General features: G+C 43.3%; 1 protein-coding gene across 1 annotated transcript; it reads left to right on the top strand.

Moving 5' to 3' along the window:
- Positions 1-349: 349 nt before the first annotated feature.
- On the top strand, positions 350-21,005 carry LOC102280242 (zinc finger protein 814). The gene is made up of 3 exons (XM_070386936.1): positions 350-614; positions 2,403-2,532; positions 15,079-21,005. The coding sequence occupies exons 1-3, from the start codon at positions 582-584 to the stop codon at positions 17,898-17,900; spliced, it is 2,985 nt and encodes a 994-aa protein (XP_070243037.1). The 5' UTR covers positions 350-581; the 3' UTR covers positions 17,901-21,005.
- The last annotated feature ends 826 nt before the right edge of the window (positions 21,006-21,831 follow it).

Below are 21,831 nucleotides of genomic sequence, written 5' to 3' on the forward strand. Positions count from 1 at the left end.
CCCTAATACTGGGAAAGATTGAAGGAGTGAGAAGGGGACGACAGAGGATGAGCTGGTTGGATGGCATCAGTGACTGAATGGACATGAGTTTGAGCAAGCTCCAGGAGTTGGTGATGGACATGGAAGCCTGGCGTGCTGCAGTCCATGGGGTCGCAGAGACTCTACACCCCTGAGCGACTGCACTGAACTGCTGCTCTGATAGTCAATACCGTCAACACCCTTTCCCAGAGGCCTCTAGAGCCCTAGAAACTACATTATCCAGAAGGTTGTGTGCCCAGTTGAGCCAATGACAGGACAGCATAAAGGTATTTCCGGGTCTATGGCTCTCTTTGGGGCGGGACTTCCGGCGTCCTCCTCCTGGCGGCCATTTATATTACTTTCCTGTGTGTTGTCGCTCGGGGCGCTACGTTGGGAATGAGGTGACTGAATTAAGACGGTCCAAGAGGCAGCGCACAGAGGCGGGTCTCAAGTTCAGCGACGCCGTCAGGGGACCCCCGCGCTAGGCCCCCAATCGCGCCCGCTGTGCCCGCTTCCCGCCTCCTCTCCCGCCGCTCGCGGTCCTGCTCTGGCCACAGAGTCCGATGGCGGCGGCGGCGCTGAGGGATCCGCCTCAGGTAAACGCTGGTCCCCTGGGCCCTTACCATTCTCATCCCACCAGACGCTAAAGCCCGAAGTGCGTGGCGCCTGCTCACGTGCCTGAAGCCCGGCCCTGGGGTCCAGGCAGCTGAGGCGGTCGTGGGTGGGGCCCTGTGTCTGACAGTGTGATGGAGCATGGTAGGGTGACAGGCGGAGGAACCTGCCTGCGCAAAGGCTTAGAGGTCGGATATAGGCGAGAAGGTCCAGGAAAACTGGCGTGGATCTGGTGTCTGCAGGGAACAGAATGTGGTGAAGTGGAGTCGCTCAGTCGTGTCCGACTCTTTGCGAACCCATGGACTGCAGCCTAAGAGGCTCCTCTGTCCGTGGGATTTTCCAGGCGAGAATACTGGAGTGGGTTGCCATTTCCTTCTCCAGGGGATCTTCCCGACCCAGGGATCGAACCCAGGTCTCCCACATTGTAGGCAGACGCTTTACCATCTGAGCCACCGGGGTGGTTGAGTGGTCTTGATCTAGGGTGGGTCTACCTGCCGTGGACTGAAGCGGGGTGACTGGGTGGGTAGGCTTCAGTTCCTGGCCAGGGATTGAGGCAGGTTGGTCGTGGTGTGAACACGGAATCCTAGTCACTAGACCAGTGGTCAGTGACAAGGCCCTGGCCCTTCAGTTTTGCAGGAAAAAAAAATTCCCACAAAGAGGGGAAGCCGTGAAACAGAGTATTTATTAGGAGGAGAAAATAGTACAGTACCTTTTGGATAGACCCACCAGCGGACTCAGGGAGAGTTGTGCTGTGGTGGTTTGAGTCGCTTTTGTGGGGCATTTATTTCTTGTTTCCTTTGGCCAGTCATCTTGCTTTGCTTGGTTTTGAGTCGGTATTTGGTTTATCTCAGGATTTTCCTGCGTGTAAGCGCATCTTTTAGCCAAGATGAATTCCAGTGAAAAGGCTTATTGGGTAGTTGACATCACCTACTTTGAGGTGACGCCCCTTCCCTTTCCAAAAAGGCTTTCTGTGCTGACTTCCAAGAAACCTTTCTGTTCATGTGTAGTGGGGAGGTCTCCTTAACTTCAGGAATGGAAAATATGTGGTTTCTTATGTTTTATGTGGGCAGGGCCCAGCCTCCATCATCCTGCCCCAGACCTACTCAAATGTGAGTTTCATTTGTGGTGTCTAGAACAGACACCACGTGAACCAGGATTCCAAAGAAGGTTGAAGGAGAGAAGGGTTTTGGCTGCTGAGGGGACAGGGAGTCCAACACAAAAGGGGAAGTGAGTCATGGGCATCTATAATCACATGTGCTTCTGGGTGGCTCAAATTGAAGCAGGAATCAATAAAGGTATAAAAAGGGCCTTCAAAGCAATTTTCCACAAGTGCAGTTGTGGGAGTGCAGCTGTGGAGTAAAGGTGTGAGAGGGGTACAGTCTACAGAATCATGGGTACGTGGAGAGGAAGTGCTGGCTCATGGCCCCAGCGTCCTGTTACTGGGGACTGAAGGGTGAAGCCTGAGCCCAGGTTTGGTTGTGTATGTGAGTCACAACCTAGAGACTGCAGGGGAGTTGATTGACAGAATGGATGGGACCCCACAGGCCAGGACGAAAGCTTGGATGACGTGTCTATGCAGTCCATCCCAACGTTGGTGAGGACTCAACACAGTGAATAAAGGGACCCTGAGGGGTAAGGTGGGCACCAGTGACACCTAGGTCTGGAATTCCTGTTCGGTGGAGAGCTTTGGAAGAGGATGAGGGTGGGATAGATGTGTGATGAGGCGGATTATGCGATCCTAGAATGTTCATAGTTTACTCTGTCTCTCATAGAGGTGCAGTGTGACCTTTGAGGATGTGGCTGTGTACTTCTCCTGGGAGGAATGGAGACTCCTTGCTGAGGCCCAGAGAAGCGTGTACCTCGATGTGATGCTGGAGAACTATGCACTTATAGCTTCACTGGGTAAGACTCTCATAGCCTTCCCAGTGACCTGGACTAGGCTCTGTCCCATCTCACCCCCCTTTCCTCAGGGGGTGCTCTGTTCTTCTACATGTGGACAGTGAGCACTGCTTGTTTCCCAAGCTTTCTGAGTTGCTGTGATAGCTAGCTAGGACTGGGTTGTTTGCACTGCCCTCTTCTTTCCCCTGCAATACCAACCCGAGTACCTGTTGTACAGAATGCTGTTAGGAAAAAGATTCCAAGTCAGCAGTATTACAGTAAACTTAATGGATTCTACCTTACTTGCCCTCTCTCTATCCGAGTCAGTGTGTCTAGATCCTTGTCAACTCTGTCCCTTCTTTTATGCTGAGTTGTGCAGCTTGTGGGATCTTAGTTTACTGACCAGGGACTAAATCAGGGCCCTGGCAGTGAAAGCTTGGAGTCCTGGTCACTGGACTGCTAGGGAACTCACTTGATCCCTTCTTTTTAGCTAACATTTCTTTGTGCCTGCTTGTGCTGAACCATGAGCTACTTCTCAGTGTCCTCCAAGGTTGGTAGTGTTTAGATTTGCTTTCTCTTTTTTCCCCAGCCTTGTCCAGATATAAAATTGTATCTCTTGATGTGGTAAAGTTTTGACTTGATGTATGAATACAGTATGAAATAATTGTCACAGTGAAATTAGTTAAACATCTATCACCTCATTAAGTTACATTATTGTTGTTGCTGTTGTTATAAACATCATTTTTTGTTAATATTTATTTAGGCTGTTGCAGGTCTTAGTGGTGGCACTCGGGATCTTTGATCTTCGTTGCAGCATGCAGGCTCTTTCTCTGTGTCATTTGTGATCTAATTCCCTGACCAGGGATTGAACCCAGGCCTCCTGCTTTGGGATGGCGGAGTCCTAGCCACTGGACCACCAGGGAAGTCCCAGCCTCATGGTTCACTATAGTCACCGTGCTTTATTTACGTCCTCAGAACTTACTAATCTTATAACTGAGCATTTGTACCTTTTGACTAAAATCTCCCTATTTTCCATATTCCCCAGCTCCTACCATTTTACTCTGTTTCTATGATTTTCCCTTATTTAGTTTTTAAAAATTACAGCCATAGTGGACAAAGATTGTTTCCTTTAAATCTGTGCCCTCACCAGTCTCTGCTCTTTTTTTCCTTTTCTTTTTTTCCCCCTGCTCTTTTTTGACAGTAGCCATCTTATCAGGTAGATTTCCCTAAAGTTTAGATGGTAAAGAATCTCCCTGCAGTGCAGTTTGATCCCTGGGTTGGGAAGATCCTCTGGAGAAGGGAATGGCAATCCACTCCAGTATTCTTGCCTGGAGAATCCCATGGACAGAGGAGCCTGGAGGGCTACAATCCATAGGATCACAAAGAGCCGGACACGACTGAGCAGCTACTACTGCATCTTACCAGATGTGAGGTATTATCTCATTGTGGTTTTGATTTGCATTTTCCTGATGGTTAGTGATGGCACCCCACTCCAGTACTCTTGCCTGGAGAATCCCATGGACGGAGGAGCCTGGTGGGCTGCAGTCCATGGGGTCGCTAAGAGTCAGACGTGACTGAGCGACTTCACTTTCACTTTTCACTTTCATGCACTGGGGAAGGAAATGGCAACCCACTCCAGTGTTCTTGCCTGGAGAATCCCAGGGACAGCGGAGCCTGGTGGGCTGCCATCTCTGGGGTCGCACAGAGTCGGACACGACTGAAGCGACTTAGCAGCAGCAGATGGTTAGTGAGATAGTTAGTGAGGAGGAATATTTTTTCATGTACCTTTTAGCCATTTGTAGATCTTCTTTGATAAAATGTCAGTTCAAGTCCTTTGCTCGCTTAAAAGATTTTTTTTTTAATCTTATTTATTTTTAACTCGTGGGTGTGCTTAGTCACTCAGTTGTGTCCGACTCTTTGAGACCCCATGGACTGTAGCATGCCAGGCTCCTCTATGCGTGGGATTCTCCAGGCAAGAATACTGGAGTGGGTTGCCATGTCCTTCTCCAGGGATTGTTCCCAACTCAAGGATCAAAACCAGGTCTCCTGCATTGCAGGCAGGTTCTTTACCGTTTGAGCTACCAGGGAAGCCTACTTTTAGCTTAATTTTAATTAACTTATTTATTTTTGGCTGCACTGGATCTGTGTTGCTGCATGCAGGCAAGTGGAGGCTACTCTCTAGTTGCAGTGCGCAGGTTCTCAGTAGTGGCTTCTATTCTTTTGGCTCATGGGCTCTAGAGCACAGTCTCATTCGTTGCCAGCTCATGGGCCTAGTTGCCTCAAGGCTTGTGGAATCTTTCTGGACCAAGGATTGAACCCATATCTCCTATAATTGGTAGGTGGATTCTTAACCACTGGACCACCAGGGAAGTTCCTTTTCTCACTTTTTAAACAGATTGTTCTTTTCCTGTTGAATTGTAGAGAACCTTATATATTGAATACTTCAGATATTAAAATGTAAATTTCACCAATGAAATCTATCTGATCATGGCCTATTTTTGTTGTTGAAGATTACTGATTCAATTTCCTTATTGGTATTGGTCTATTAAATTTTTCTATTTATGATTAAGAATTGATAGGTTGTATGTTTCCAGGAATATATCTGTTTCTTCTAGGTACAGCTGTGTGTAACAGCTCCTAGTAATCTTTTATGATTCTTTGATCCTGTTTTATTTTTCTGTTAATTTATATGAGATAAAGTCTAGACAAAGGTTTGTCAATTTTAGTTATCTTTTTATTTAGTTATTTATTTTTGGCTCTGCTGGGTCTTTGTTGCTGCGCAGGCTTTTCTCTAGCAGTGGAGAGTAAGGACTACACTCTAGTTGCGGTGCTTGGGCTTCTCATTGTGGCGGCTTATCTTGTGGAGCACAGGCTCTAGGGCACAAGGTCTTTAGTAGGTGTAGCACGTGGGCTTAGCTGTTCCATGGCATGTGGGATCTACTGGATCAGAGATTGAAACCATGTCTCCTGCATTGACAGGTAAATTCTTTACCACTAAGCCACTAGGGAAGCGCCTATCTTTGAACAAACCAGCTCTTAGTATTGTTAATCTTTTTATCATCTTTGTAGTTTCTATTTCATTTATTTCTGCTCTGATCTTTTTTTTTTTTTTTGATTTGGCCATGCTGTGCAGCATGTGGGAACCTTAGTCTTAATTCCCCTTCCAGGGAAGGAACCTGCACACCCTGCACTGGAAGCATGAACTCCTAACCATCGCATCTCTAAGGAATTCCGCTTTGCTATCTTCGTTTCCTTTGTTTTGATAACTTTGATCTTAGTTTTCTTTTTCTAGTTCCTGGAGGTGTAAAATTTGGTTATTTATTTGAGATCTTTCTTTTTTCTTAATGGTGGCATTTATTGCTCTAATCTTTTCTCTTAAAACTGCCTTTGCACATTTCATATGTTTTGTTTCTATTTTTGTTTTTCTCAAGGTATGTTTCATTTTCCTTTTGATTTTTCCTTTTACTGATTAATTGGCCAAGAGCATATTATTTAATGTTCGCATGTCTGAATTTTGAAGCTTTCCTCCTATTGCTGGTTTCTAGTGTTATCCATTGTGTTAGGAAAAGTTACTTCATATGGTTTCAGTCTTCTGAAATTTGTTAAGACTTGTTTGACGTAATATATAATCTATCCTAGAGAATATTCTATATGCACTTGAGAAGAGAATGTATTCTGCTATAATAGGATGGAATGTTCTATGCACATCTGTTACATCCATTTGGACTGAAGTATTCAATTCAAATAACTTTCTATCTGGATATCCACCTATGTTGAAAGGGGGATATTGCAGTTCCCTATAAATACCTTGGAAGGAAAGTTATGACCAACCTAGATAGCATATGCAAAAGCAGAGACATTACTTTGCCAACAAAGGTCCGTCTAGTCAAGGTTGTGGTTTTTCCAGTGGTTGTGTATGGATGTCAGAGTTGGACTGTGAAGAAGGCTGAGCGCCAAAGAACTGATGCTTTTGAACTGTGATGTTGGAGAAGACTCTTGAGAGTCTCTTGGACTGCAAGGAGATCCAACCAGTCCATCCTGGAGATCAGTCCTGGGTGTTCATTGGAAGGACTGATGCTGAAGCTGAAACTTCAATACTTTGACCACCTCATGCGAGGAGTTGACTCTTTGGAAAAGACCCTGATGCTGGGAGGGATTGGGGGCAGGAGGAGAAGGGGACGACAGAGGATGAGATGGCTGGATGGCATCACCAACTCGATGTACATGAGTTTGGGTAAACTCCGGGAGTTGGTGATGGACAGGGAGGCTTGGCATGCTGCAATTCATGGGGTTGCAAAGAGTTGGACATGACTGAGCGACTGAACTGAACTGAACTGAACTGATAAATATCCTGTTGCTGAGACTTCCCTGGTGCCCAGTGGTTAAGATTCTATACTTCCACTGCAGGGAGCACAGTTCGGTTCCTTGTTGGAGAACTAGGATCCTGCCTGCCATGCAGCATCCCGCCCCTTCCCCCAACTCCAGTTTTCTCTTGCTGTCTTTTCTGCCTTCAGAGCTGGTCATATTTGCTTAATTTTTAAGTTATGATGTGTAGGTATCATATGTGTGTGTATGTGTGGTTATAATTGTTACATCCTCATGATGACTAACTCCTTTATTATTATATAATGACCTTTGTCTCTTGTGACATTTTTTTATTTAAAGTCTATTTTGTCTCACTTAAGTATAGCTTATCCTTTTCTCTTCTGATTTCCATTTATGTGGAGTATCTCTTTCAATTTCTTCACCTTCAGCCTGTGTGTGTCCTTAAAGCTGAGTTACTCTGTTGTAGGCAGCATAGAGTTGAGTCTTGTTTTTGTTTTTTTTTTTCTGTTCAACCACGTTGTATCATTTGATTGGACCTACTGTTGTCACCTATTATTGCCCCCCTATTTTGCAGGTTTTTTCCTTCCTTTCTTGCTATCTTTATGATTTTCTGTGGAAATGGACTTTTAAAAATATTTATTTATTTAGCTGTGTTGGGTCTTAGTTGCAGCATGCAGGATCTTCGTTGAATTGGGTAGGATCTTTTGTTGTGATGCATGGGCTCTGTAGTTCTGGTGCATGAACTTAGTTGCTCCGAGGCATACAAGATCTTGGTTCCTTGACCAGGGATCGAACCTGCATCCCTTGCATTGCCAGGCGGATTATTAACCACCTGGGAAGACCCTATGGTAAGATACTTTTATTCCTTACTCCTGTCTTTTGTGTCTATAGGTTTTTGACTTGTGGTTACCATAAGCTTATATAAAACATCTTAAAACATTCTGTTTTATGCTGATAATACTGTAAATTCAATCCCATACAAAATGTCTACTCTTATACTTCCCCTACACATATATTTTGTTTTTGATGTCACAATTTACATCTTTTTATATTGTATATTGTGTAACCATCAACAAGTTATTGTCGGTATTCAGTTCAGTTCAGTCACTCAGTGATGTCCAACTCTTTGCGACCCCATGAATCGCAGCACGCCAGGCCTCCCTGTCCATTACCAACTCCTGGAGTTCACTCAAACTCATGTCCATCGAGTCGGTGATGCCATCCAGCCATCTCTGTCGTCCCCTTTTCCTCCTGCCCCCAATCGCTCCCAGAATCAGAGTCTTTTCCAATGAGTCAACTCTTCCCATGAGGTGGCCAAAGTACTGGAGTTTCAGCTTTAACATCATTCCTTCCAAAGAACACTCAGGGCTGATCTCCTTTAGAATGGACTGGTTGGATCTCCTTGCAGTTCAAGGGACTCTCAAGAGTCTTCTCCAACACCACAGTTCAAAAGCATCAATTCTTCGGTGCTCAGCTTTCTTCACAGTCCAACTCTCACATCCATACATGACCACTGGAAAAATCATATCCTTGACTAGACGGACCTTTGTTGGCAAAGTAATGTCTCTGCTTGTCAATATGCTATTTAGGTTGGTCATAACTTTCCTTCCAAGGAGTAAGCGTCTTTTAATTTCATGGCTGCAGTCACCATCTGCAGTGATTTTGGAGCCCCCCAAAATAAAGTCTGACACTGTTTCCACTGTTTCCCCATAGTTGCTTTTAATACTGTTATTCTTTATCTTTTATGTTTGAGTTGAGTGATTAAGGCAGTTTTACAGTATTAGAGTGTTCTGAATTTGACTATATACTTATTTTTACCAGTGTGTTTTATGTTTTAATATGTTTTCATGTTACTGTTAGCATATTTTTATTCAGCTTGAAGAAGACTTTGTTAGACTTCCTCATTTTTGATAGGGTTAGGTCAAGTGGTGATGAACTTCCTCAGTTTTCATTTGTCTAAGAAAGTCTTCCTTATTACTGAAGAATAGCATTGCTGGTAAAATATTCTTGGTTTGCAGTACCCCCACCCCTTCCCCTTTGGCATTTAGAACACATCTCACTGTGACTGTATGCAGTGTTTTAGCTAAGAAAACCACTTGTATCTTTGTGAGGGTTCCCTTTTGTGATGACTTTCTTTTTTCTTGCAACTTTCAAAATAATTTGTCATCACTTTGAGTTTTATATTAATGTGCCTTGCTGAAGTCCTCTGTGGATTGAGTCTGTTTGGGGACTTACAAGCCTCATGTACCCGAACGTCCATTGCTTTTCCCAGATTTGGAAAGTTTTCATTCATTACTTCTTTAAATAAACTTTCTGCCCCTTCCTCATGCTCTCTTCCTTCTAGGGCTACCATTCAGTTCAATTCAGTTCAGTCACTCAGTTGTGTCTGACTCTTTGGGACCCCATGAACCGCGGCACGCCAGGCCTCCCTGTCCGTCACCAACTCCCAGAGTCCACCCTAACCCATGTCCATTGAGTCAGTGATGCCATCCAGCCATCTCATACTCTGTCGTCCCCTTCTCTTCCTGCCCTCAGTCTTTCCCAGCATCAGGGTCTTTTCAAATGAGTCAGCTCTTCACATCAGATGGCCAAAGTATTGGAGTTTCAGCTTTAGCATCAGTCCTTCCAATGAACACCCAGGACTGATATTCTTTAGGATGGACTGGTTGGATATCCTTGCAGTCCAAGGGACTCTCAAGAGTCTTCTCCAACACCACAGTTCAAAAGCATCAGTTCTTCAGCACTCAGCTTTCTTCACAGACTAACTCTCAAATCCATACATGACCACTGGAAAACCATAGCCTTGCCTAGACGGACTTTTAGACAAAGTAATGTCTCTGCATTTTAATATGCTGTCTAGGTTGGTCATAACTTTGCTTCCAAGGAGTAAGCATCTTTTAATTTCATGGCTGCAATCACAATCTGCAGTGATTTTGGAGCCCAGAAAAATAAAGTCAGCCACTGTTTCCACTGTTTCCCCATCTATTTCCCATGAAGTGATGGGACCAGGTGCCGTGATCTTAGTTTTCTGAATGTTGAGCTTTAAGCCAACTTTTTCACTCTCCTCTTTCACTTGTACCAAGAGGTTCTTTAGTTTTTCTTCACTTTCTGCCATAAAGGTGGTGTCATCTGCATGTCTGAGGTTATTGATATTTCTCCCGGCAATCTTGATTCCACCTTGTGTTTCCTCCAGCCCAGCGTTTCTCATGATGTGCTATGCATATAAGTTAAATAAGCAGGGTGACAATATACAGCCTTGACGAACTCCTTTTCCTATTTGGAACCAGTCTGTTGTTTCATGTCCAATTCTAACTGTTGCTTCCTGACCTGCATACAGATTTCTCAAGAGGCAGGTCAGGTGGTCTGGTATTCCCATCTCTTTCAGAATTCTCCATTATACAAATATTATTTTGTTTAACAGTGTCCCATAATTCATGTAGACTTTTTTCTTTACTCTTTTTAGTTGTTTTATCTTTTTTCTCCTTTGACTGGATAATTTCAAAGACCTACTTTCCATTTCACAATCATTGTTTTGATTGATCAAATTAGCTATTAATGCTCTACATTTCATTCATCATACTCTTCACCATAATTTCTGTTTGGTTATTTTTCATATTTTTCTGAATCTCTGTTTAAAACCTTATTTTACTTGTATATCATTTTCCTTATTTTGTTGAATTGTCTGTCTGTGTTTTCTCATAGTTTACTGAGCTGCATTAAAACAATAATTGTGAGACTTAGAGAATGAACTTACGGTTCCTGGGTGGGGAAAATGGGGCAAAGGGATAGTTACGAAGTTTGGGATCTACTTGTATGCTGCTGCTGCTGCTAAGTCACTTCAGTCTTGTCTGACTCCGTGTGACCCCATAGACGGCAGCCCACCAGGCTCCCCTGTCCCTGGGATTCTCCAGGCAAGAACACTAGAATGGGTTGCCGTTCCCTTCTCCAATGCATGAAAGTGAAAAGTGAAAGGGAAGTCTCTCAGTCGTGTCCGACTCTTAGCGACCCCATGGACTGCAGCCTACCAGGCTCCTCCGTCCATGGGATTTTCCAGGCAAGAGTACTGGAGTGGGGTGCCATTGCCTTCTCCGTTACTTGTATACAATGCTATATTTAAAATGGATAACCACAAGGACCTATTGTAGAGCACAGGGAACTTTCCTCAGTGTTATGTGGCAGCCTGAATGAGAGGGAGCTTAGGGAAGAATAGATACATTGTATATGATTGGCTGAGTCCCTTTGCTCTCCACCTGAAACTGTCACAACATTGTTAATCAGCTATACTCTACTCCAATATAAAATAAAAAATAAAAAAATATTATTGTGAGAGACTTCCCTGGCAGGCCAGTAGTTAAGACTCTGTGCTTTCATTGCTGGGGGCATGGATTCCATCCTTGCTTGGGGAACTAAAATCTTGCATGCCTTGTGGCCTGGTCAGATTATACTACAAAGCTGCAGTCATCAAGACGGTATGGTACTGGCACAAAAACAGAAATACAGACCAATGGAACAAGATAGAAAGCCCGGAAATAAACCCATGCACTTATTGGTACCTTAATTTTGACAAAGGAGGCAAGAATATACAATGGAGCAGAGACAGTCTCTTCAATAAGTAGTGCTTGGAAAACTGGACAGGTACATATAAAAGAATGAAAGTAGAACACTTCCTGACAGCATACATAAAGATAAACTCAAAATGGATTAAAGACCTAAAGGTAAGACCAGAAAATATAAAACTCTTAGAGGAAAACATAACACTCAATGACATAAATCAAAGCAACATCCTCTATGACCCACCTCCTAGAATGATGGAAATGAAAACAAAAGTAAGCAAGTGGGACCTAATTAAACCTAAAAGCTTTTGCACAGCAAAGGAGACTATAAACAAGGTGAAAAGACAGTCCTCAGAGTGGAAGAAAATAATAACAAATGAAACAACTGACAAAAGATTAATTTCCAAAATATGTAGGCAGCTCATACAATTCAATACCAGAAAAACAACTCAATCAAAAAGTGGGAAAAAGACCTAAACAGACATTTCTCCAAAGAAGACCTACAGATGGCTAATAAACACATGAAAAGATGCTCAACATTACTCATTAATAGAGAAATGCAAATCAGAACTACAATGAGATATCACCTCACACTGGTCAGAATGGCTATCATTGAAAAGTGTACAAACAGTAAATGCTGGAGAGGGTGTGGAGAAAAGGGAACCCTCTTGCACTGTTGGTGGGAATGTAAATTGATACAGCCACTATGGAAGATGGTATGGAGATTTCTTAAAAAACTAGGAATAAAACTACCTTATTACCCAGCAATCCCACTGCTAGGCTTATACCCCGAGGAAACTAAAATTGAAAAAGACATGTACCCCAACGTTCATGCAGCACTATTTACAATACCTAGAACATGGAAGCAATCTAGATGTCCATCAACAAATGCATGAATAAAGAAATTGTGGTATATATAGACAATGGACTATTATCCAGACATAAAAAAGAATACATTCGAGTCATTTCTAATGAGGTGGATGAACCTAGAGCCTATTATAAAGAGTGAGATAAGTCAGAAAGAGAAAGATAAATATTGTATACTAACACATATGGAATCTAGAAAGATGGTAATGAATTTATTTTCAGAGCAGCAGTGGAGAAACAGACATAGAGAACAGACTTATGGACACGGGGAGAAGGGAGGAGAGGGTAAGATGTATGGAGAGAGTAACATGGAAATTTACATTCCCATATGTAAAATAGGTAGCCAATGGGAATTTTCTGTATGTCTCAGGGAACTCAAACAGGGGCTCTGTATGAGTGGGATCCCACCTAATGGGGTGGGATAGGGAGGGAGGTGGGAGGGGGAAGGTTCAGGAGCCAGGGAACATATGCATACCTATGGTTTATTCATGTTAAGGCTAGAAAACAATAAAACTCTGTAAAGCAGTTATCCTTCAAATAAAAAATAAATAAATTTTTTAAAGGTTAAAAAAAATAACTATTATAATTTTTTTTTGACAGCTTGTAGATCTCCATTTCTTTGAGGCAACTGATTATTGTTCCTTCAGGGGTGTCATGTTTCCTCGATTATTGTGTTTGTGTTTCCTGAAGCCTTATGTTGATTAGTACATTCATGGAGCAGTCATTTCTTTCAGGCTTTACGTAAGGTTTTGGTGGTCAAGATCCTCACCTTTGGGTGTGAGTGTGGTAGCTTGATGGACAGTGGCTGCTGCACCCACAACAAAGCCCAGTGGCTTTGTGTTTGCAGCTCTGTCACCTGAGGTCAGTGTCAGCACAGACTGCAGGGTCCTCAGTAGCTAAAGCCGTGGGTGTCCACAGTAATAGAGAAGACTGCTAGGGCTCTCCTGATTTCTTTCTCCCATGGGATATGTTTTGACTGAGGGGGTCCCCCTTAATGTGGAGTTTGGCTCTTAGAGGGGGAATGCTTCATAGTGGTGATGGCATTGGTGTCTGATGTGTGGATTCTGTGGAGCAGATATAGATCTGGACTCTAGGATGTGAATAGATGCAAGGCAGTAGCACTTCTAGGGTCCCAGTTACTGAATAGTCTGTCTCAGTGTTGACTTTGCTTTGTGAGATGCAGTGGCACCCTGAGCAGTGGTGGAGCCTTGACCAGAGTATGGGTACACACAGAGAGACAGTGTCTTTGGGGTCTGAAGAACTAACTCACCCACAGTGGCCATGAATCTGGCGCCTGAGACATTCAGGTGACAGGCGTGGAGTCAGGTTATAGAATATGAACATCTGTGGTTCAGGTGGGGCTCAAGGGTTTGGGGTGTGTGCAGGATTTATGGGGATGGAAGCTGTGGTTCTGAAATAGAGTAATAGCTGTTTTTGTGGGGACAGGGATGGTTCAGGATATTATTCTCTTGCAGGTGCCTCATGGTGGTGGCTATTAGTTACCTTAGTGTGAGAGCTTCCAGTGCCCTCTGCAGAGCAGGCAGCTGGGGTTCACACCTGTAAACACTTGCCTTCCTCTGCTCTGCAAAGTTTGGGGTCTGCAAGTGTGCCAGGGCCTGTTGAGGTTCTCTGAGGTAAAAGCTACTGGGATCCTTTGCAGTGCAGGCCATTGGGAATGTGACAGCAGCTACCATTTGGCTGATGCACTTAGTTCCCACCCTTCATCTTATTTCCTGTCCATCTTCACGTGTCTGTTAAGGTAATATGTTCAGTGATCGTTTTCGTGTTGTTCTTTTTCAATTTCCTCTGTGTTGCTGCAGTATCTTAATTGGATTACTGAGTTGTCCAAGGGCAACTTTTGTTTGCTTTTGTGTATTTTTTGTTGGTGGTGAAGGCTCGTGTCCTCTGCTGTTTTGCTGACATCACTCTCCTGGATCTTTTCTCTGCATCTGTTATGTGCTGAGTTGCTTTGTGATGATACAAGCTGTTCATCTGTCCTGTTTTTCCTTTAGGATTTTTATCCTGCATGTCCTATGTAGTTGCTTAACTAGTGCTTATAGATGTCCCAGGATTGACATGACTCCAGTCATGGTGAGGTGGGCTCAGAGGGGGCCTGGTCCTGGTGAATGGCAGCTGAGGAGAGTATGACATCAGGCTGTGTTCAGATCATAGCAGGAACCTGTCTTTGTTCAACCAGGGTTTAGTTGCCATTTCCAGTGCATGGCCATACTACTTCTATCTTTTCTTTTCACTGTTAACACTTGACTGACTTGTCAGTTGTACTGCTTGTCATTCCTACTGTGACTTCAGCCCAGGGATAATCTGGACTGATTATTTGGACTCCACATCTCTGGACTTCACTACTCTCTGGACTCCACATCTCTCCTATTTCTCTCACTACCCTTTCTGTAGTACTCACCAACATTGATTGTGCTATGATATGTTCACATTTCCCTGAATTGACTTCTAATAGCAGCTGATATGTTGCTGTGGGATTTTAATGAGCTTAGATGACCTTTTCTACCCAGTCTCAGCAGAAAAGTCCCACAGGAAGCCACTGGAAGAGAAGTGAGTCATAGACCCTGCCTCTCTTCCTTATGTCCTATCCTGTATTTGTTTTTTTCTCCTGATGAGGTCTCCACTATTGTGTGACCTTGAGGCTCAGTAATGCACAACAGTTGGCTGTTCTTCCAAATGAATTCCAAGTTCTGTATCTTGAAAAGCATCTCATAGACTCAAATCTGGATTAGATAGGTACACTAGTGATGAGCTGGACCCTTCTCTATAGTCAATATGTACTTGACCTGCATTTCTTTCTGTTCAGGTTGCTGCTGTGGAACAGAGAAAGCAGAGGCACCTTCTGAACAGATCACTTCTCTAGGAGTGTCACAGGCTAGGACTTCAAAGGCAGCTTTGTCTTCCCAGAAGATCCACCCCTGTGAGACTTGTGGTCCAGTCTTGAAAAAAGTTTTCCACTTGGCTGAGCACCAGGAAACACAACACACCCAGAAAATGTTGAGGTGTGGAGTATGTGTGAAACAGTTTTGTTCTAGTGCAAATTTTCAGCAGCACCAGGAACACATGGGAGAGAAAACCCTCAGAAGTAGTGTGGATGAGGCCAAGTTTTTCAAGAGCTGCAGATTCCTTGTGTTACAGAAGCCATTTACCTGCAGGGAGTTTGAAAAGGACTTCCCAACCATTATGGGACACCTGCAGCAACAGACCACTCATACTGTGGAGAAGCCAAACAAAGTCACCCAGTGTGAGTCAACTTTACAGAGCAGAAGTCGTCACACCTCAGGAGAATGCAGGAAAGCCCTCAGCCCCAAACACACACTTGTTCAGGATCAGGGTGTCCATACTGGAATACCTTGTTTTGTGTGCAGTGAATGTGGGAAAGCATTCAGGTACAAATCTTCATTTGTTGTGCACCAGAGAGTGCACGCTGGAAAAAACCTTCATGTGTGTGGTGAATGTGGGAAATCCTTTAGGCGAAGCTCAATTCTTTATAAACATCGAAGAATTCATACTGGGGCAAGGCAATACAAGTGCAGCAAATGTGGGAAATCCTTAAGTCACAAATCTGTCCTCATTTCTCCCCACCCATGGTGCAATGGAGAAAAGAATTATGTGTGCAGTGAGTGTTCGAAATCTTTTAGCCATAGCTCAGTATTCATTCCACACAGGAGAGTTCAAACTGGAGAACGGCCTTATAAGTGTAGTGACTGTGTGAAATCTTTTACTTCAATGTCTGCACTCTGTTATCATCAGAGATCCCACACTGGAGAACGACCTTACATATGCAGTGATTGTGGAAAGTCTTTTATCTCTAGCTCTGACCTCCGTTATCATCAGAGAGTTCATTCTGGAGAAAGGCCCCATGAGTGCAGTGAATGTGGGAAATCTTTTATCACTCGTACTGCTCTCCGTTATCATCACAGAGTTCACACTGGAGAAAGGCCTTACGAGTGTAGTGAATGTGGGAAATCCTTTACCCGAAAAAATAACCTTATTATACATTTAAGAGTTCACTCAGGAGAAAGGCCTTATGAGTGTAGTGAATGTGGGAAATCTTTTACTTTTAGCTCTAGTCTTCGTTATCATCACAGAGTCCACACTGGAGAAAGACCGTATGAGTGCACTGAATGTGGGAAGTCTTTTAACAATAGGTGGACGCTCATTCGACACCAGAGAATTCACACAGGAGAAAAGCCTTATGTGTGCAATAAATGTGGGAAATCTTTTTCCTGTAGCTCCACCCTCCAGTATCATGAGCGAGGTCACCTTGGGGAAAGGCCTTACGGGTGTGATGAATGTGGGAGATCTTTTACTACTAGCTCTGCCCTCCGTTATCATCAGAGAATTCACACAGGAGAAAGGCCTTATGAGTGCAATGAATGTGGGAAATCTTTTATCTCAAAGTCTGACCTCCATTATCATCAAAGGGTTCATTCTGGAGAAAGGCCTTATGAGTGTAGTGAATGTGGGAAATCCTTTATCCGAAGGAATAACCTGCTTTTACACCAGAGAGTTCACACAGGAGAAAGGCCTTACAAGTGTAGTGAATGCGGGAAATCTTTTAACAATAGATGGACACTCATTCAACACCAGAGAGTTCATACAGGAGAAAAGCCTTATGTGTGCAGTGAATGTGGGAAATCATTTACCTCCAGCTCCACGCTATGTTATCATCAGAGAGTTCATGCAGGAAAAAGGCCTTATGAATGCAGTGAATGTGGGAAATCTTTTACCTCTAGTTCTACTCTCCGTTACCATCAGAGAGTTCACACAGGAGAAAGACCTTATGAGTGCAGTGAGTGTGGGAAATCTTTTACTTTTAGTGCCAGCCTCCGTTACCATCACAGAGTGCACACTGGAGAAAGGCCTTATGAGTGCAATGAATGTGGGAAATCCTTTAAGGATAGATCGCAATTCAATAAACACCGGAGAGCTCACACTGGAGAAAGACCTTATGAGTGTGCTGAATGTGGGAAATCTTTTAGCCAAAAATCTTCCCTCTCAACACACCAGAAAATTCATAATAGAGAACGGTCTTATGAGTGTAGTGCATGTGGGAAATCTTTCACCTCTATCTCTGGCCTTGGTTATCATCAGAGAGTTCACAGGGGAGAAAAGCCTTATCGGTGCAACGAATGTGGGAAGTCCTTTACCAATAGCTCTATACTGATTCGACACCAGAGGGTTCACACAGGAGAGAGACCTTATGTGTGCAGTGAATGTGGGAAATCTTTTACTAGTAGTGCCACCCTTTCTTATCATCAGAGAGTTCATGCAGGCAAAAGGCCTTATGAATGCAGCAAATGTGGGAAATCTTTTACCTCCAGTTCTACCCTTCGTTATCATCAGAGAGTTCATGCAGGAGATAGGCCTTATGAGTGCAGTGAATGTGGGAAATCTTTTATCTCTAGCTCCAAACTCCGTTACCATCAGAGAGTTCACACAGGAGAAAGGCCTTACGTGTGCAGTGAATGTGGGAAATCCTTTAGAGACAGTTCCCAGTTTAGTCAACACCGGAGAGGTCACACTGGGGAAAGACCTTATGAGTGTAGAGAATGTGGGAAATTTTTTATGCGAAAATCTACCCTTTCTCAACATCAGAGAGTTCATACTAGAGAAAGACCTTAGATGTTTAGAGAATGTGCAGTTTTCTTGTTCAGTGTAAGGATACCAAAGGAAGCTGAGGATCCATCTGTCTGAATTAGCTCCCAGACATCTGCATAGCTATTGGTAATCATGAGGAAAGATTCCTCATGATTTTGTGGGAAATATGTGGCTATGTTGCAGTCTCTAACCTCTCCAGGGTTCTGCCCACATATATGTCACTCCCATCTCTGTGGTCAAAGCCATTTCACATCTAGCACTTGGCAGGTCCACCCAGTGTGCTCAGGGAGACTTACTGTGTCCTCCCATATTTTAGCCAAGTTAAGAGTCACTTGAGGCCTACGGTGCCGACTTTCACTCCTCCATGACTATCTTGGACATGGACCTGGTCAGTGTCAGTCCAGAAACTATCAGAAGTTCAGCTGGAAGCTTGCAGAGAATAGCAGCAGGGATGTGTTGATTTCATGTGATACTAGTAATAAGGTTTTACGGCTTCCAAATGATGAATAAATACTTGCTACAGGTTGCTTTGGCTCATACAATACTCGAGACCTTCTAAGCTCTTAAGTCCTCTTTCATCTTGGACTTTCTATTTACTGTGCAGGTGGTTCACAGATTTGTGCTATGTAAGCATAAAGGGGAGAACAGTTTTTAGGGGCCTCAAAGTTTCTGTCTGAGGGAGGACAGTATGTTGACAATAGCTTGCCAGTTATGACCAGGTCTGCCTTGCAGCTGCAGCTTCCTAGAAAAGATTGCGGGGATTTCTGGTTTTCACTTGAAGCCTGGAGGCTTTGTTTTAGGAGTCTCCCAGGTGACACTGAGAAGCAGGCAGATGTGAGAATCTCAAGTGCTTCTGAGCATAACATTAATTTTTTTTCCTTACTAAACGGAGAGATCCCAGGGTGTTTCAGCACTGTGGAGGGAAATCTTCTCCAGGTCTGCAGAGAGCCATGTTCCCTGATTAGTGTAACTGGTGGTAATACCACTGGGTCCATAACTGGTGCAGAAACACTGATTTGTAGGGAGAGGAGAACTGCAGCCAACTAGTGTAATGTGCTGCTTCTAAACGTGCATCCACAAATGTCCATGTGTAAGTGATAGTCCCCCTGTATTGTTCATCTCAAGGCTATTACCACATGGACTGGAAGAAAAAAGGGGGTCTAGTCCCTGGCTGTCGGAGAAGGCAATGGCAACCCACTCCGGTCTTCTTGCTTGGAAAATCCCATGGATGGAGGAGCCTGGTAGGCTGCAGTCCATGGGGTCGCTAAGAGTCAGACACGACTGAGCGACTTCACTTTCACTTTTCATGCATTGGAGCAAGAAATGGCAGCCCACTCCAGTGTTCTTGTCTGGACAGGGATAGGGGAGCCTGGTGGGCTGCCATCTATGGGGTCGCACAGAGTTGGGCACGACTGAAGCGACTTAGCAGCAGCAGCAGCAGCAGTCCCTGGCTGTGGCTCTTGTGACCCAGACAGCATTCCCATTGACTTTCAGTGGAAATATTCTCTATTACTCATCATATTTGTTGGCACTGATGCAAGTTTGACAACCACCCCCGCCCCCCAGGGTATAAAGAGAGAGATGGAGTGTATGGTTGCCATACCTCTCTGTCAAAAAGACTGGGGCATAGAGATCTTTAAGTTGAGCTATTTTTTAAAGCTTTACTAAGGTATAATATCTCTGGCTTTCCTGATGGCTCAGCAGTAAAGAATCTGCATGCAGTGCAGGAGATACAGGAAGCCAGGGTTTGATCCCTGGGTTGGGAAGATCCCCTCGAAGAGGAAATGGCAACCCACTAGAGTATTCTTGCCTGGAAAATTCCATGGACAGAGGAACCCCGCGGGCTATGGTCTGGGTCACAAAGGGTCAGATACGACTGAACTACAAACACACACACACAGACACAATGTACAATTTACATTTGCTAAACCGAGTGTATTTAAGGTACAACTTGACAAGTTTTGACACAGGTGTGAACCTCTGAGACTATCACATAGTCCTGATAGTGACCATATCTGTCATGGTGTATTTACCTCATTTGTTCTATAATCTCCTTGCCTTTCTCACCTTTCCAAGTAACCATTGATTTACTTTCCTTAAAATAGATAACTTGCATTTTCTTGAGTTGATATTATTGGAATCATATGCTATTTACCATATTTTTCTTTCCTTTATATATCGTAATTACTTTGAGATTCATCAGTGATATATAGTGCTTTTTGTTTTTTGACTGACAAAAATATGACATTTTTCAATATGCCACGGTTAGTTTATCCATTCTCTTTATGGATATTTGACTTGTTTCTAGAATTTGACTTCTGAAAATAAAGCTAGTATAAAAATTGCGTTAGTTCTTTTTATGAACATGTATTTATCTTTTGTCAGTAACTTAGAATGCAGTGTATGAGCCACGGCTATTTTATTCTTGTTGGCTGCAGTGGATTTTTATTGCAGGCCGAGGCCTTAGTTGCCCTGCCACATGTGGAATCTTAGTTCCCTGACCAGGGCTTTAACCCCAACCCCTGCATTGGAAGGAGGATTCTTAAACACCAGACCAGCAGGGAAGTCCCACGACAGCTTTACTTTTGAAGAAGCTAATATTGTGATCTAAAATGATTGTGCCTTTTGCATCTTACCAGCAATATATTGAGAATTCCACCTCTCCCATATTCTGAATACTTGGTTTATTGATTGCTTTAATTTTAGCTTTTTTTTTTTTTTTAAGAAGTATATCACTTTTTTTGTTTTAATAGAGTTTCTGTAAGGATTTATGATGAGCAGTTTTTCAGATGTTCACTTCCTATCTATGTATCTTTGTTAAAATGTCTGCTTAAATCTTTATTGGCCTTTGGCTATTTTCCTTTAACAAATAGGACAATGAAACCATAACGATGTATATTGGAATTTCACTCATTTTTTAATATTGTGAGTGATTTTGCTTTATGGAGTAACTTTTCAATACTGGCAGAATTTTCTAACCTAAAAGGTTTTTTTTTTTCCAGTGTTCACAATGCAGTGGATACTTAGACATATGCTTTTAAATTTTACCTGCACTGTTAACACATTCTCTATCATATTCTTGATTTTAGTCACTTAAGAATACAATAAAACCTTGCTTTATAGTGCTTATGCTTTTTCTTGGTTCTGTCACTATAGAAGTTGGTGGATTGGAGATTGGGACAAGGTTTCATCAGGATGGACTGGTCTTTACTTTGAGTTCCAAAGCCTGGTTGGGAGGGAATGGAGATCAGTGGTCAGACTCCTCAAGTCCTCATCCAGGCTACCTGGGTTTAAATTCTGTATCCCTGATCACGGACCCACAGGCAAACACTCTTTCCCAAGCCCTTTTCCTTTTATGTAAAATGGAGATTAGGATCTGCCCTGCCTCTGGTCCACTGAAAGATGTGAAGAGAGGAGCTGTCCATTCCCATGCAGCTCCCTCTACAGGTGAGATCCTGGTGCCAGGAAACTTTAGCTCCCCCTGATATCCTCAGACCCCTCTATCCCCAGGTGCATGCATTTCAGAAATAAATGGAGCTTCTCATAATTCCTGACCTGGGTCAGCCCGAAGGGACTTATCTGCATCAAGGAGGGGGTTGCTGGTTACTGAGGTCTCAGTGTGGATTTGCCAGTGGGAAATAATCTGGGAAACTTGCTAAAGCTTCCTGAGCCTCATTTGGCTGATTTTGACATTGAGGTGTTAACTTTGGCCCTGGGAGGATCAATAAAAATAACACAACACTGAGCATTTACACCAAAATTCCAGGCTTCATATTTTGAACTTGTACGTGCCATTTATTTAAAAAATGTTATATAAAATATTTTTGTAACTCTCCTTTTCTCAATTCTCTTATTGTACTTAATTAATTTATTCTTTGTATTAGTTATATCCTTATCTTGTTGCATTTTATAGAGTGCCATGTAAATTAATATAAATGCCATGTAAATATACTGT

Source organism: Bos mutus, chromosome 18, assembly GCF_027580195.1.
Source record: "Bos mutus isolate GX-2022 chromosome 18, NWIPB_WYAK_1.1, whole genome shotgun sequence".
Taxonomy (NCBI): domain Eukaryota; kingdom Metazoa; phylum Chordata; class Mammalia; order Artiodactyla; family Bovidae; genus Bos; species Bos mutus.

Bases quoted from the DNA above. Each gene is read 5' to 3' on its own strand.
- LOC102280242 (XM_070386936.1), top strand. From the start codon at position 582: ATGGCGGCGGCGGCGCTGAGGGATCCGCCTCAG. The intron at 615-2,402 runs GTAAACGCTGGT...TGTCTCTCATAG, and splicing joins CGCTGAGGGATCCGCCTCAG to AGGTGCAGTGTGACCTTTGA. The intron at 2,533-15,078 runs GTAAGACTCTCA...CTTTCTGTTCAG, and splicing joins TGCACTTATAGCTTCACTGG to GTTGCTGCTGTGGAACAGAG.